At 40.8% G+C, this 17,143-nt stretch overlaps 1 protein-coding gene across 5 annotated transcripts in view; it reads right to left on the bottom strand.

Moving 5' to 3' along the window:
• The window catches only part of sox6 (SRY-box transcription factor 6), a 124,843-nt gene that overhangs the window by 44,883 nt on the left and 62,817 nt on the right, over positions 1-17,143 (bottom strand). For all 5 annotated transcript variants that reach the window (XM_049719004.2, XM_049719008.2, XM_049719003.2 and 2 more), the window contains 2 exons: positions 10,598-10,770; positions 9,100-9,168 (listed from right to left, as the gene is read on the bottom strand). In XM_049719004.2, the coding sequence (XP_049574961.1) occupies positions 9,100-9,168; positions 10,598-10,770 (242 nt within the window). The remainder of the gene's footprint in view (positions 1-9,099; positions 9,169-10,597; positions 10,771-17,143) is intronic.

Genomic DNA, 17,143 nt, shown 5'->3' with positions numbered 1-17,143 from the left:
CGCGCAAGCTGTTTGGCTTTGAGGGGAGAGTCTATTGAGTGTTTGATAAATAGAGCTCACTTGCAGTTGTAAGGCAAGGGAAACCATATTGATACCGTCTGCAGTTGTTAGTCAGGTTGTTAAGAATATAAGATTAATTATTATCTTTTTGATTGCTCCAGTCACAACTTTCCACAGTTTGTCTTGTTTTGTGTCACCTGTTTCTGCCAAATGTAAGAGCAGTTTATTCATGTGAGTTGATTTCTACTGAACACATTTGTGACTCAGACACATTTTCCCTATTGAAATGAATGGAAATGTCATTAATACATTGCAGCCTCCCAAAACACCTGTTTGGTTTTTGCAGCAGCTTGTATGAAGCTTGCTGGTAATTAAAATTTTTGTTTGCAACACTAAGCTACAATTCCATTAAGAAACAGCTCATAACTCAAAAACTCACAAGTTGGTGCTATCAAATCAAAGAGTTGGCCTGATGTGAGCTATCAGAGCTTCCACATCGTGTGGAAAAGGTCAGGTTTATTCATTTTCATTCATTGTCATTTATTTTTAGATTTTTTTCTGTAAATTTTTGTCATATCTATGAATGTGACTCGGCGGCTCGGTGGTGGATGGATGGATGGATGGATGGATGGATGGATGGATGGATGGATGGATGGATGGACGGACGGACGGACGGATGGATGGATTTGTCTTGGGATACAAAAGTAAGAAAAAAAATAACGTGACCAGAACATCTCTATTTTCGACCGTAACTTAACTTAAACTGTGAGGTGGGTTAGGTACCGCTGCCTTTTAGCAATTGTGAACTACAACAGCCAAGCAAGCATCTCCCAAACACAGACTGCAAAAACAGATGTACTTGGCATTACAACAGTGGCCTGGGCCTCCTGTCAGCACCTGTATTCTTCACTGTCTGATGAGGAAGCCTCTTCAAAACACCCACAGGGCCTTAGGACTCCCCCCCTCCCACCCTTGAACATCCATGCACTGATCCATGCACGGGTTCGCTTCTGTGATGAGAACAGGGAGAGGCTGTTGCTTTTACTGTCACAATCTTTGAGCGTTGACAAGATAAAGAAGCGGTAAAAAAAAGACTTGCCTCTTTAACCGCCACGTTTCATGGTTATTGGCTTGAAAGGACTTTCTGTGTCTAATATCCCGATTCATTGCTACTTGACACCCTGAAGCACACCTCTCACACAGATGCTCAGAATTAATCTGCCTCAAGCAGACTTTTAGAAAGTACTGCATTACAAGTTTTTTGTAAAAATGCTGGTTTAAAAATAAAGACAAGTATGTGTGTTATGAGAGGTGTGCAGGTGAAATGTAGATATGACTTCTTGTGTTTCATTGACGTCTCATGTTAATACATACATCCACAATTTATTAGCTGTCATATTGCCAGCTCTCACTTTCTTTTTTCACATATTTTACAGGAGGGGTACTCTGTAATTTTTGCCCAGCTGTTGCCGTAAGAAGTGAGATCACACTCCTTCCCCCCCGCTTGCCAGTGCGCTGCACATGAAACACTGTAAATGACAAGAAATCACCTTTTTGTGATCCACTTCAAAGGACAGAAGTTTTTTAACCCCATCGGTACCAGATTGTGTACAGTTAGACATTTAATGCCCACCCCTGGGTGTACAAAGTTCCTTGGTGGACACTGTATTGTACTGTGCCACACTCAGATTGGAAACGCTAACCCTCATCTTTCATCACTGAACTGAATGAGAATGATTTGAATCCATTCCAGCCTCGCAAAGAGTTTAAGCAAAGGAAAATATCATTCTACAATTTGTAATCTATAAAAACATATCGTAACATTATTAAATTACAATTATGGAATTAAAATGAGCATCATGAATAATTTGCTCTGATGTGTGCAACATGGCCACTGGGTGGCAGTTTATTACAGCTATGCAGAAAAAAAAGATTAGTTTCACTCGACAATTCTAAGTGACTCGGTAAGCTGCAGTATTCGTCGCAGAGGATAACAAATATACGTATGTGTGTGTTACATTGTCGGTCAGCATGTGTTGATGCACCATTTGTGTTTGAATATCCGTCGCTTAAAGCCATGTAACACCGCCCCATAAATCTTATGGAAAAAACTTCGGTCAATCTTCTTTCACGGCACCACAGTAATTATGGCCAAAAAAGCCTTATTATATTTTCACTGAACAGTCTTTGCCCAGGTTTTTGTGTGACGTTGCACATCTGTTAGTCCTGAATTCATCATGTGTAGTATGTGCTGCTCAGGATAAAGAGAAGCAATTTTGAGTGTCATGTGGTCAGACCATCAAGAGAGAACAACCAATAGATGACTTCTTGTTCCACTAATTCCTTACACAGTGAAACAAGCCTTCTTGGGAAAACAGCCATTTCGGTAAGTCTGTATTACGTCGACAGGAGCCTGAAAGCTGGTTACACCAACCCACTGACCCGCTGCACACAACCCACCCTAAATCCTTCCACTCCTCCCCATCACACCACCTCACTTCATCACAATTCTCAGTATAGCTGTTGGCATATCGGCACTCTGGAAAAATACTTATTTCCCCTAAAAAAATCTATTTATCATGTCTGCATTCCGGTCTTTTATGTAGTGAAGGGAACGCATTTCATCATACAAACACAATTAAAATTTCCTCACTAACACACATATTTCTTGCATTTTACCCTTACAATACTGTCTATTTCAACATTAAAAGTAAATGTTATGTTCAAAAAGGATATTTCATCTTCTGAATTAATACCTCTTCAGTGTCTCTATGAAATAAAGCTTTGCACGGAACACGCATATCCACAGGGACCCCCTCAAACGGCATTTCTAATGACGAGAAAGCGCGGGCAGACAAACAAAGCCACGAGTGGGTATGAGGCTTGCATCATTATACCACACATACAGCATCCACACTGTGTGGAAATGGAAATGTAAAACGGATCGGACCACCATTGTCGGGCTGTAGGAAGGTCTTGAAAACATTTGTCTTAGATTACTTAGTTGCCAGTTAAGTAGCATCAACACGGGGACAATTGCCAACGACAGACTGTGACTAAAAGTAGGGTGTTGATGCTTTATGAGCCTTTCCATTTATCACCATTATGATTTTCACTCTTTATGTCCCTATGCCACATAAACGGTGGGGGTTCACTCTTTGTTGATCCTTGTGATTGACAGTAATGCCTGAAAGCAAAGTGTCACAGGAGAATTTCATCTGTCCATTCATAAGCGATTCAGTGACTAAGACAAACTAAAGCCATATCATTCTTTTCCTATAGAAGACGTTTACCATTCACTGTGCTCCGTCGGGAATGCTTGGACTCGCCTACGCCCTAAAAACAAGAAGCTTCTTTCTTACGTTGGCGATGGGCTGAATGCTTTGCTTTGCCACCTTCGACCCAATGAAAACACCACCCCCCACTCAAGCTGTCGAGACCCCCCCTTCACACATAGTGGATGCTATTAAAGCAATGCTTTCTCCTTGTGAGTGCGGCCACCGCTAAAGACGATGTGCACGTAAAGCCAAGGCAATGCTTTCTCCTTGTGAGTGCGGCCACCGCTAAAGACGATGTGCACGTAAAGCCAAGGCAAAGACAAAACAGTTTGCACAACATTAGCTGTAAAAACACTCTTTATGCATATCGGTAGGGGAAGCCAGATCAGCATCACACTACGAGATGTGTTCTCCCTCAACTGAGGACACTCCTCTCCTGCCTCAGCTCAAAAACAGGTGTCTCATTGTAATACTTGGAGGGAAGATGAAGACTCTGTAAAGGGAATCGTACATTTTGTCTGTTTTTATTTGAAGATAATTGAAGAAAATGTCTGAGACTGAGAACTGTGTAGGAGTGAATTGTGGAGTTATAACATTAAACTGTTTATCACCAATTCAGTTGTTCAAATTTTGGGGGGCTTCCAGCATTAGTCGCTCCATTCACACAATATAAAAAGTTGAGTGCCTTCGTTCACGTTATTGGTTATCTGTTGAGTTACGTCGTCATTACTACAAGGCCCACTTCTACCATTATAGCTATGCGAGAATTTGAGAGTGGAGACGATTTTTCACTATATTTGTTGATATGGTTTGTTTAATTATTCAAATGTGTCATTTAGAAGACACATTTATACCAAACAAGGTCTGGCATTTAAGACTGATACCTCAAAAAGACAATATAGCCTCTAATGGAGGAGACTTGTCACTGTGTGAACGGAGCATTCAGAATCTAAATGCGCTTTCAGAATCCCTCAGGTGACTAACATTAAATAGACCCTCAATTGTGAGCTCACAGATCACACACACATTCACGTGGCACTCTTAATTATCGCTGCTAAAACTGCTGAGGTGTCTGAACACACAACAAAGCATACCTTTTATTGTGTAATTCCCAACAATAACGAGCGCTTGTTTAATTACCGCCTTGACTCAGGGGCTAAGGCGGAGCACAGCACTGAGAGTTATGTTGAGTTCAATAGCTTGTGTTCATTGCCACACCTTATCATGCATATTTATCGACTTTCACATTTCATGCTGGCAAATGTGAAGCATAGCCTCCTTTTGTTTCCCAGAAGACACAGAACGTTTAAGCAGCACCGTCTGTTTAAGTTTGTGCAACAGGAATTAGTGTTAACTATTCCGCCTATTTGCCAACACTCACTTAGCAAACACTGCTGAGATTGTATTCGCTCCACTTTTTTTTTTTTGCGCATGATTAAATTTTAACAGTGCGGAGAAGGCTTTATTGTTCAATTTGCACACGACTATATAACATCAGCATTTTTTTCTGCTTCCAGACAAGAAGTCACATTTCATAACTAATTAAATGGAGCCCTCCCCTGCCAGTAGAGTCCACTAAAGGGAATTGTTTGTATCCAAGTGTCAATATATTAAATCACAGGGGCTAATGAGTCAGGTCATGGTTTTCTTTTATCTTCACTCTTGCATGTACACATCTTCATCAGCTAACAGTCTCCTTAAATGGGGGCTGAAGGGGATGGACTGAGCCTCCATGGGTGCATGCCAAATGTGGTTGACTGGGATGTTAAAGCCCCTCTCCGCACAAACCCCCTTCCACACAATCCTACTCGCAGGAGAACGTACATCATCAACATAAGTATGTTATCATTTCTCTGTGCTGTTATTCTCTTATTATGATCCTTACTGTTCAAATCTAGCTTCACTAATTGGGGGACTTTTTTTCATCTCTCCAAGTCATTGTGCTGGCAAGACAACAAAAGCATGAGAACACACTCACACATTAACCCTACATTATTATGCAATTACTACACCACCCTGTGATCATTTAAACTACCTGAACAGTACCTCACCTTTTTTCCTATCATGGATGTAAATATCCCCTGCTGTTTACTTCCCCCATTAAAATTAGAATAACTTTCAAACAGTTTGCGTGCCCTGCACATCAATGCAACAGTCTATTTTTCCCTTAATCTTTGCTGGATTTTTTTGTGTGTGAACATGACACACATACAACCTGTCTTTATGGGAATAAAAGCGCAAGAGGGTAAGGTTAGGATATGTGTGCAATATGAAAATATTGCAACATGAGTTGACTTTGCTTTTCTTACAAAGTTTCTTCATCTGTGGAACTTGTCACAGTTGGCACAATAAGGGCTCATTTCAAACCAGCGGTGTCATGTTTTTATTTTTACTTAGAAGGCGCCCTTGTATTTTTGGTTGTTGTGATTAAAACCATTCCACTGTTTCATGTGCTTTCTCCCGCCTGTTGGCGAAGATAAAGTTCAGCTTGACCTTTGAGCTACTATTTATTCTCTTGATGTTTGTATCAGTGTGTGGTGTCCCGTGTTGTCATTTCTGTGAATGTGCTTACAGTCCAGCAGAGGGGAACATAGTTAAATGTGTGTTGGGGATATGAGGCAAAATAAAATAGGGTAAGTCTAGTTTGCTCGTTATTGTTGCAATTTCAGAACAACACAGTTAACTTCGGGATAAATCCCTCCTTTGCTAATATATATGTTTATTTGTAACGTGTGACATAAAATCGTGCCAACAACTCTAGTCTAAATCAACTCCAAGCTAATCTCATCGTAGGATTGAATAAATGCCAAAAACAAGGATCGACTGACTGAAGAGGAAAAAATAACACACAAAGCTGTCAGTTGACATTTTCAATAAGCCCCTAACATTGCAATCGAAACATCTGCTATCTTTAAAACAAGTGACATTGTAATCCCGGAGGACAAAGCCTAAATCCCCCCGTCGCTCTTGTAAGAAGAGCGAGTAAGGATGAAGAGAGCAGCCACTTGATTAAACTGCACGCAGCCTTGTTCTCAACCTCTTTAACTAAACCTAAAAGCGACTCACTTCTGTCAGATTCCCTTCGATCCACCGAAGAGGAAAAAAAGAAAAAAAAATCCTTGAAAGAAAAAAACGTAGCTTGTCAACAACAGTCTCAGGTTGCAGCACCCGTGGTTATACTGTCTGGGCAGTTTATGACTTGCACTGATGTGATGGCTTGCCTCATCAATATGATGCCTCCAGCATGATGCATTATTTTAAGTTTCCTCCCTCAAGCCAAAACAGAAGGACGTTGATGGCCTTTGACGTCTTCAATAAAGTTTAATGCTCTCCAAGTGTGCAGCAGCCTAACTAAATCCCTCAACGGCACTTATCACTCTGCTAAAGGTCTGTGCTTTACAGGCTGGAAGCGTGTTTAGATGATTAATTAAGTCTAAGGAGGCGGAGAGCGATAAGGATTTTTTAGTCTAATTCCGATATTGAGCAGAGTGAAATTTGATGGCCATTGTGAATGCATTGTGGAAAAACAAGGAAAAAAGAAAAATATGTTTATACCACACCAAACATAAAATTCAAGAAAAACTCATTTTAAAAAAAGCGTTTGAAAATGTTTTTGGATTTTTTTTCCGGCATTCTTATATTTGTTTTCTGTTTTAACGTGTATGTCTTAAAATATACAATATGAAATCAATGGCTGATTTTGCCGATTTTAAGGGCTAGAATCGTCCAATCGATTGGCCCATAATTTCAAATGGCTTTTTTAATGAAAGCAGAATGGCCTGGTTTGTTATCTCCTCTTTTTGAGGATCTGTCACCACATTTGAGATATTTAGCACAACTGTGGTTGAAAAAAACCACTTGTCTATAATCTAAGCAAAGAAAGAGTAAATGTAATGCAGTCAAAGAACCTGTGGCTCAAAACTGCTCTATCTGTTCAAGTGCATGGAGATGAATATTTGGGATGAAATCCATGCTCTCAAAGTGGCATCAAGTGGAATTTTCAGGTGTCATTTACCTTTAACTACATGACTAAACTAAGTAGAGGCCACTAAAAGTGAGATGAATTAAGGATGCGCCCTCTCAAGTGGAGGGCCCTTCATGACAGCACTAATACCAATACTCACGAGTGTAGTATATGGTACTTCATTTGAGAGTGCTTCTAAGATTTTTTTGGTGTGTTTTGATTGCGCTTAGTGGGATGCAATGTAAGCCATTTTAGGCTGTAAAAATATTTGGTTAGGGTGTATGTCTCTCGATTGAATCTCAGCTTTCTCATATTCGCCATGCTTGCATGTACAATTCTTTGTTGAATGTGCAATGCTTTTGAGGTGTACCCCGCCTCTCGCCCAAAGTCTGCTGGTGTAGGCTCCAGCTCACTGGCAATGCTAATTAGGGCAAGCACTATAGAAGTGGCCGCTTATTAAGAAATTGTTGACCTTCCAAAGATCCCTGAACAGGTATATACTGCATGTGCCAATATGTTGCAACAAGAATGACAACAGCACTTTTTCTTTCTTAACATTTTTGAAATGTTTCAGGCACTACATTGGTATGACTGAAAATTCTTTAATATGTTGGTTGGTCTTTTACTCTTTACAAGACAAACGACCAATGTCGATTTATAATAAATGTAGAGTATAGTAACTTAGCATGTAGTTTGTCTGCAGCCTTTTTTTGACTGTGCTCAAATGCCTCAAGGCTGATGAACATTCAAGATACCACAAATATTGTAAATATTTAGAAGACTAACTTTGGCACAATTAAAGTGATGATTGAAAGGAGACACAAAAGTGGAGAAATGTGCACACATATCTTGCATGCTTTGCATCAGCCTCATTTAGCCAGGGAGGCTTGCAACCTTGACCACATCAAGCGATCGGCCCTGAGGCGCCGAGTACGCACTGCATTCGCCACCAATGCCCTGCCTGGGTGGTCTTTAACTCCAGCAGTTCATTCTGTATCACATCAGGCATGCACAAAAGCTAACTGATAACTGTGAAGATGAAGGAATGGAAGAAAGAAACCATGCGGCAGAATGGCAATAAATCCTGTCTTCTGCCAAAGTGTGCCATGTCGGCCTTGTGAGACTTCCTGACTTTCAGAGGCATTTACCAGCCCCTTTTATGTCGCCCACCTCCAGGGTCTGCTCCCATCTACTCATTAGATCCTGTTACTTTCTTTCTGTTAATTAAGATGTGCTAATTATTCTCTCCTGTATTTCATTATTTCATGGCACCCCAAAACCCCACAGTTCACCCAATGATTCATGTGAATAAGTGTTAAGTGACTTAGATTATAATGAGGGCCCTACAGATATTGGGTTTTAGAGACTAATGCTAAATCTGATATACAAAAGATTTTCAAAATCATTTTTGTTTTGGTCACATATCACAACAATAAAGTTCAAAATTACATTGTTTTACAGTAATCTATTTTGTCCATTAGGATTTGTTTGACTTTACAGCAGACAGAAAAATTAGCTGGGTATTTTTTGGGAGGGGATGGGGCAATGTTTGAATGTCCTTATCTTTGTCTTATGTTATAATGTAAAACCAGATTTCAAAGCGTTAATATCGATTGATTGAACTTGACCTTAATTATAATACACAACATTTAAGGATAGATAATATTACCTCTAAATTTTGATTGGTTGAGATGTGTTATGCATGGTGTCAAGCAAGTGGTCACAATGTGCATGTAGTTTGTGTGGAGAAGGCGAGAAGCATATGAAGATGTTTTCTTTTTTTTTTTTTTTTAAATGGTCCATCAGTGCAGATGAATAACCTCCCTGTGTAGTTATGGTTTCTGAGTACGAACTGACCTGAATCTGCTGCTGAAGAAGGTTGATCTTGTGCTGCTGCTGCAGAAGCTGCTGCTGTTGTCTGGCAATCTGTTTAGAAAGCAGAAATGAGATGAGAAATGCATAAAGAATCAGGTGAAAGACATTAGGGTGCACTCGCAAGTTTACTATAGATACATATATATATTAGTGTTGAGCTATACTTGATACTGATACTGAATCACAATAGGGCAAATACAAAAAAAAAACTTATTTTACCAAATATTTTTCTTGAAAGCAAGATGCTGTTTTTATAAAGCTATTAAATCATAAATATGTAGTGAAGTGTTAACCACATTGTCAAAGTAGTGGCAGCGCATCCTAAATGATTTAAGGGACAGACAAACCAAGGTCCCTCTAGCAATGTCTGAGTGACAATCAGGCACACAGTAATCCATCTCATTCCAGCAGTCTCCTTCCCGACATGCCTGCTTGATTGAGCATGACAACCTAGTTTTAAGTGTCATTTAATTTTCATTTTTAAATATAATTACAAAGTGTTCACTGTAAGCTATCGTCCGTCTGCAAATGTGTCAAGATTAATTTGTGCTGGCTCCCTCACGAGTGTCAACAGCTAATTACTGTGTTGTATGCTGATGGCTTGATGACATTCTAGCTCTCAGCGGGCTCCCTCGGCCTGCCTCTCTTCCTCCTCCCCCACCGCATTAATATTGCTCCCATTTCAAATAAGACGAAAGAATAAAACCTTTTATGCGACTGTTCCTTAATGTCACAATGTCCACAGAGTTGAATGTAGTTTGCAAATGAACATCATGGATTGAAAAAGAAATCAATACAGTTAATGTATTATTAGTGTACTTTAAGCAAATGCATCACTTCAAGGTATATGGTCAATCTGTTCATTTAGCCCAGCAAGGTCTGTGAGGGTGCTGAGAAAACTCTGAGTGAACTCCTTGCTGATAATTGACTCATAGCCATTAGGCTGGCTGCTGATAATAAAAGTGTCGCCCGTGTGGATAGTTTGTGTCCTTATTTCTTCCCAGACATTAACACACTTCATGGCCTGTGCTAATTTGCTGATTTGTACAATATGGCTCATTGGCCTGATTTGTGCCGCAAATCTAATGCCAGCCTCGTTCTAATAGGAGCCAATTTATAAGATCTAGAGGACATCCATGTTGATATAACATTTAATTCTCACATCCCATTGCATTTCCTAGTACAAGTCATAATAATGTTTTTCCTGCTGTAGAGCATAAACGTGTGCGGGAGAGCATGACTGAAATATCCAAAGCTATATAGAAAGTTGCAGCTACCAAATCTTATGTTGTCTCCATTTGCTTGTATGGTGTGAGATTTTATTTATACACAAGGCAATTTAAAACGAAAGTGCATGTTAAGTGGCACTTCAGTTCTAATGTGTTTAGTGCCTGTTATCACCAACAGGAAATGGAATATCTAGGGAAAACAGCTTCAAGAGTGAATGCAGTATTCCAAGGCGTGGACAGGTGGCACTTACCTGCTCCTGCTGCTGACGCGCCAACTCCATTTGCTGCCTCTGTTTCTCCATTTGAGAGGCGGCCAGCTTCTTCTGTTCATCGTGGGCGGCCAGGAGCTGCTCTCGTAAGCTGATCAGCTGACTGATCATTGTGGAGAGCTGGTGTTCCTTCTCTGCCAGGCTCTCGGGAGTACCTAAGAAGAATAGATAGAGAGAGGTACATTTGTTAGATTAAAATGGGTGCGTTATGTGATAGAAGAATCTCGGTCAAGGTTCAGGCAAAAGTTTATAAGCCACCGGTGAGGCCAGGCATGATGTACGGCTTAGAGGCAATGGCAGGTAGATTTAAAGCTGCTGGAGATAAAGATCCTCAGGTTCTCTTTAGATGTGACCAGCTAAAATAGGATCAGAAAAAAGCTCATCAGAGAGACAGCCACATCCGAACGTTCTAGAGACAAAGAGGGCTACAGGATGAGGAGGGTGACAGATATACTGGTGAGCGAAGTTGGACGATGGAGGATGAGAGCAGGATGCAGAAGAATGGCTAAGATGGACAAGCATGTGCTGAAAAAAAAGACAGCCATAGGGTGGGTCAGATCTAGATGTGGAAGAAAAATGGCCATACCTATTTTCCTTGTAGTTGTGACAAAAGCCAACAAGCCAGCTGAATGCTTCATAATAAAGTGCCGACTTTAAAGTGCCTTAGCTAAGTGTGTACCGCTGACCATAGCGATCATTATGTTGGCCTATTGTATCATACACAACATGTCGTACAAAGAAAACTGCACGCAGCGAACCTGACTGCAGCAGTGTTAAGGTCACACGGTCTGTAATGGGCCATTTGATTGGAGCTGGTAGTCATAGCTTTTAGAAGAATAAAAGGAAGCTATTGTTCCTTGTGTAGGAAAAGAGCTGCAGGGAGCTGCCAAACTCAGATGGCAGCTCCAGTCAAGAAAAGTCAGAACATGAAGGGTTGGAAAAAAATCCACACACTGCAGCTCACGCTAACAGATTGTGCACGGTGTTCACGTTACTCAAAATCGCCAAAGATTATGATGTTCACTCTTAGTAGGTTGCTCCAGCTCTCGGGAACAGGTGTAAAGGTCGTGGAGACTGATGGGTTTGTCTTATAGTTTTTGCCAAAATGAAGCGCAACAAAGAATTCCAAACAAATGGACTTGATGCGTTAGTGAGAAAGGCAACCAAATAATACAGAGTCAACGAAAAGACAGCTATCGCTTTTTGTCTTGGACAATATGGCATGATTCCTTCTTGTGGCTGGCTCCAAGTAAGCCATCCTAAGCTCTAGTTGCATATACGGCTCAAAAGGCACACAAAATTAACCGCGCAGCCATTTCACACATTTTAGGCGTGCTCGCTTATTTTGATCGATTTCCACATCCAGCCATCCAACTGACAAACTGAGGAAACATGCAGCCAAGACACCAACAGGCAATGTTTGCATATATGTTCAAGTCTTTGGCGGTCCACACTGCTCAGTTGCATTGCTCTCTCCATCCGCCTAATCAATGCTAAGTGATCCCACCATTGACTTACACAGCCAACATAATTGCCAGCGAGAGGCTGGACAGTAACTCACTCTCCTCCGACTGAACTCCTGTGTGGCAAGCTGTTTGTGGAGAGAAGTGACAGAGGAGGGAGAACGGTATAAAGCCGTGGTGATATAAGAAAACTGTGCAGGGAAAGCTGGCCTGGGGCCAGCACAAGCTGATTCTTTCCTGGGTGTCTTCCTCTCGTCCCTGGCCACATCTGTCTTGTGTTTCTGCGAGAGCTCCCAGGGGCCCTCTCCACTCAAACTATTTTAATTTGACTAAACACCTGATTTATTTTATCTCTCCGATGAGGAAAGCTGTTTGTCTTAATAGGGCCTGTCAACCTCCAGAAGCCATTCAAGGCAATTTACTGGCTGGCTCGTATGAACTTCACTTCATCTCGCTCTTCCTTCGCTTGCCTGCTGCAGTGGAAGAGAGCGGCAATTCTCCATTTATACTTCTTATGAAAAAAAAAAAAGCACCTAAAAGCAGCTATTCATTCGGCCTGCGTGCAGCTTGAATTGACTTCTTATTCACCCGACTAGACTTGTTGTGAATGGCTTATCTGTAAAATTGATGCAATCGCTACCAATTTTTTTAACCTTTGCTAGTGTCTGTGCTATCACAGGTCACCAGCGACATGCATCAAGCACCGCCGCAATAAATAACAGCCGTAGTCGGAAGGGACTAGCAAATTCTAACGCGTGATCCACAAAGGAAGGGCGGAAGAAAATCATATGGAGGCTAATAGACCAAACGACACATTACCGACGAACAGTCGGTAATTCAGGAATGTCCGCACTGAAGATGAAAACTCAAAGTGGCAAAAATAATCACGTGTACAGTACATCTACTTGTGTGGCTGTGGTAATGCGGTGCTAACGAGCTACAAAAGGATCCGCTGGGCGCTTTCCACTCAATGTCCTGTCCAGACTCTTAAGAGAATATGAACAGAGGGCCCATTGTTGAAAAGGGTGAGCTGAATTGTGGGAAGCCCAGACGGCCCGGCCCGTTCGTGCTATTTACTCATTTCGCTCTTTTCGCTCTTTCACACGTGATAGCAATGCACCTTAAGAATAACCTTAAGAATGAAAACACGAGCGTTATACCCAAAGAGATCAGAAGTAAATCAAGCGCATATGTTTTTGTTTACTGGCTAGTATAAAAATCTCTTTCATCCTGCTCTAAATTATGGATGAGCTTTAAAATGCAGATAAAAGTTTTATTGGGTGGTGCAGAAGAGGAAAATTGTGGTCTGTGTCTGAGCAGCCTGCCGACAAAGGAGGCCGTTTCCTGCATATTGTATGGCTTTTAACAGTGCTGGGGCTGGGGTCTGCCCGTTAACATGTCTCCTCAAATTGCGCCAAAGATTGCGGACTGACAGCCCAGAAATCGGCACTATGTGAAGCAATGTGGACACGAGGCTCCATCTAACATGCTGTCTCAACTTCCTCATTGATACGTGCGCCCCAGCAGGACAATACAGATGGAATGGCCCTCGATAGTGTGCTCAGACTTGGACTGTCTGCGGTCCCAGACATTCTAAATTGACACACGCAGGAAAAGGAGTCTGTGTGCTCAGGCCCAGTCCCCTCCTCAGCAGTCACATTTTGACAGTCCCGCTTCTTTTAAACGTCACGATGTAGGGCAGAAAACAGCAATGGGTGACTAAATAAATGATAAGAGGAAAACAAGCAGAGCCATGGTTGCTCGGGGAGGAATGGGGGTATTTGAGCCTTGGGGTCTTTGGATAAAAGGCACTTTGTAGGGGTGCGATTTGTTCTGTCCAATACTCGCATCTCCCTCTCTCTTTAGCTCCCTCCTCTCTGCTCTAATCAAGCAGTCTCTAATTTGGGTTCCAAGTCCAGGACAGGGAAAAAGAAGGAGGCTTGTTACTTTGAAGAGTCCCGAGTGAATAACACAGATAAAAGATTCAGGCACACAAAAAAAGAAGAAAAGCGAGGGAGGCCGAGGGTGAAAAGGGGGAAAATCACAAGGCGCCCTATTCTCTTCCTTTCCCTTAGTTAGTAGGACAGCTGAGCCATTATAACCTGATCGGAACTGTTTCTTTTTTCGTGCTCCTGGAATGTCTTTGTCTCTTACTCAGCCAGCTTGGTAAATGTGTGCATATGTTCCAACCCTAGACTAAGAAAATTTAAATCTTTGTATGTGATACGACAGTAGACTGCCTCAACTGAACATAATCGCTTATTTTATCTTAGATTATCTTTTAGCTGGTGTATGTTCTTTTCACCGCTTCTCTCGAACATGTTCAATCAAAAGAAGCTGCGTGCTTGTCATGCATAAATGCACACACATGAAGTCAACCGTCAACTGACTCTTTGTCAATTCTTTCCCATGAAAACCAAAAGACTGGTTGAAAAACCGCTTAAAGGATTTTGAATGGAATAATCGGCAGCTCAAAAAAACTTCACCCTGAAATACCAAATGGATATAGTCTTTCACTTATCCTGTTGCAGTGCCAACATTTTCAGGCATTACTCTGCAGCAATAGTCGGACTTTTTATTGTATGAACATGGTGAGATACAATTTGAAAAAGTCTGATCGTCTCAGTTTTTAACGCTCCTTAAGTGTGTGTACTCGGGAGGTGTCATACGTTGTATGCATAGGTATGACCTTATATACATTGCAATGTTTGGGTTATATTATTGAATTAAAACAATTTAAGGGGCCCCAACAGATCTTCAGATTGGAACTTGAAGTGTTTATTAATACTAGCCCACTTCATTTTGCACAGTTCAGCTGTACACTGATGGAGACTAATATTTTGATGATAGAGGAAGCTACACTCTTCAGTTTAATTATGTTAATATAAAAGCTTCAGCACTTCAGTGTCTGTCCGTGACACTGGACAAGGTAAGAAGATACTTCATCTGAGTCAAGATAGATACTCAACCTAAACATATCACTCCACGTGAATGCCAATGGCCCTGATATTCAAACACAAGAGAAACAGAAATGTGTCTGCTGTTGTTGCACTAGTCATTATTTCGGACGATCAAGAAATGTGACAAAGATGAAACTATGGCATTGGCTACAAACTGAACAAAGAAAATGACAAAGATTATTTCCTAACCATTTAATTATGATGAATTTGACCCCTCCATTCATTTGTCTATCCACTCATTTTCTGTACTGCTTATTCTCACTAGATTTTGACCCTTCTGCCCTTAAAACATCAAAAACATAAACAGTTTTCAAGGTTTGCCGTGAACAAAGTGCAAATGACATGAGTCAGTGATCAAGGTAGGATTTGAATGTTAGCGCATTCTTTTCACACAGTCAATTCATGGTCTTTCAGACTGGATGTACAGTAATTGTTACATTGCACAAAAGAGACTTTTTCAATAGCGTTCGGATTATTGCTCTTGAAGAGTAGCAACTGTGTCAGTGTGTTGCGTGAGGTCAAACCAGTAGTAAAAATACTGATGGTGTTGTGTTACATTCAAGTAAGATCATATTCATCAGTCAATGATCAAGGATGTGATCGCTGCGACTAAATCGAATATGAATCATTTCTTATTTTGACAATACAGTGGTTTTATATTGAAGATTTCAGTCTGACGATAAAATCTTCAGTGCGTGATATCAAAAATTGAATACAGCGCTGCCTTGAGATAAAAGTGTCATTCATTTGATTGAAATGAATGGAAAGGCCATCAATCCATTGCAGGCTTCTTCAAAATACTTTAATGAGGAAAACACCATAATACTGTAATCTATGAAACATAAAATAACATTAGAATCAAACAGTATAAAAAATAATTTAATAATTTAATTGAATAATATAATTAATAATTTGATACACTGCATCAGTCAAATAGCCATTGTGCTTTGGCCACCTGGCGTCAGCATAAGACAGAAAGACATCCATACTGTTAATAGAGAGGACTCAACTCTTCACAGCTCATCAGTAGAGCACTAATATTAGTTGTTGTTTAAAGAGGATAAAGATTTCAGGACTTTTACTATATCATCTGTCTCCATGTGTTGCTGCACCATTGGTGTCTTTGTCGTAATGGGTGATAGCACTGTGACATTGATGCAAATTAGCATTAGCATTAAGCAAAGACTGAACGTATAAGCTATGTGGTTGTTTTCAATACTCAAGGTGTTATTCTCTTTGTGTCATGTTTGGTTTGACAGTAAACTATTAAACTAAACCTATCTTAAATTTTTTTCAATGTCTTAAGAAGAAGAAACTCACACTGACTTGCAAAAGGGAAAACGAGGCAGACAAAATTAAAAAGCCAAATGTCAACCATAATCATATAGTCACTTGTTATAAATGTGATTTAAAAAAAAAACTAAAATGTAAATCTCAAAAACGCACACCAGCACGCATAAACACTTCAGATCTTACTTGCACTGCCACAAGTTAAATTCCACAATTCATTAGAGGAGAAAAACACACTCTTCAACACTCCAGTACATTCATCTGGAGACTGTGGCCCGAGGAATAATGATTTACTGTGGCTCATATTTCACCTGAGTGCACAGGGCAAAGACTTGACTGAGGTGTTTTGCACAAAATGCTAACGGAGGCATTTTGGAGGCAAGGGAGTGGACAGATACGGTTTTGTGCTGTTTGTTTGTTTGTGCAAATGTAATATGTGAGGTGTTGATTTATTGTAGTCGCTTTGGAGGTTTGCTTTGCTGTGGCCTCATGTCCCACACTGCCTTATACTAAGAACTTTTCATTACATCTGTTTTACTGATTTGCAGACACAATATGAGAATATTTTGTGTTTTGTTGTATTCAAATGTAGAGTGTTGTATTCATGTTAATTCTGGTGTCTGAACAAATCTCAGTGTGTTAGCGGTCAGCGCAGCATAGGTACCGTTGGGCTCGCATCAAATCAGTCTCAGTCGCCTCCTCGCCCTGCCCTGTGTTCTCCTCCTAAAGCGCTTGCACTTATCTGCTCGCCACAGGGCCGCCTGTGTGCGCTCGGCCACTGTCATGTAGACACCATTCCCAAATTGATTGCGACA

The sequence above is a fragment of the Syngnathus scovelli genome, chromosome 4, assembly GCF_024217435.2.
Source record: "Syngnathus scovelli strain Florida chromosome 4, RoL_Ssco_1.2, whole genome shotgun sequence".
Taxonomy (NCBI): domain Eukaryota; kingdom Metazoa; phylum Chordata; class Actinopteri; order Syngnathiformes; family Syngnathidae; genus Syngnathus; species Syngnathus scovelli.
Note: the sequence above shows the minus strand (reverse complement) of the source record. Positions and strands in the feature narration are given on the sequence as shown.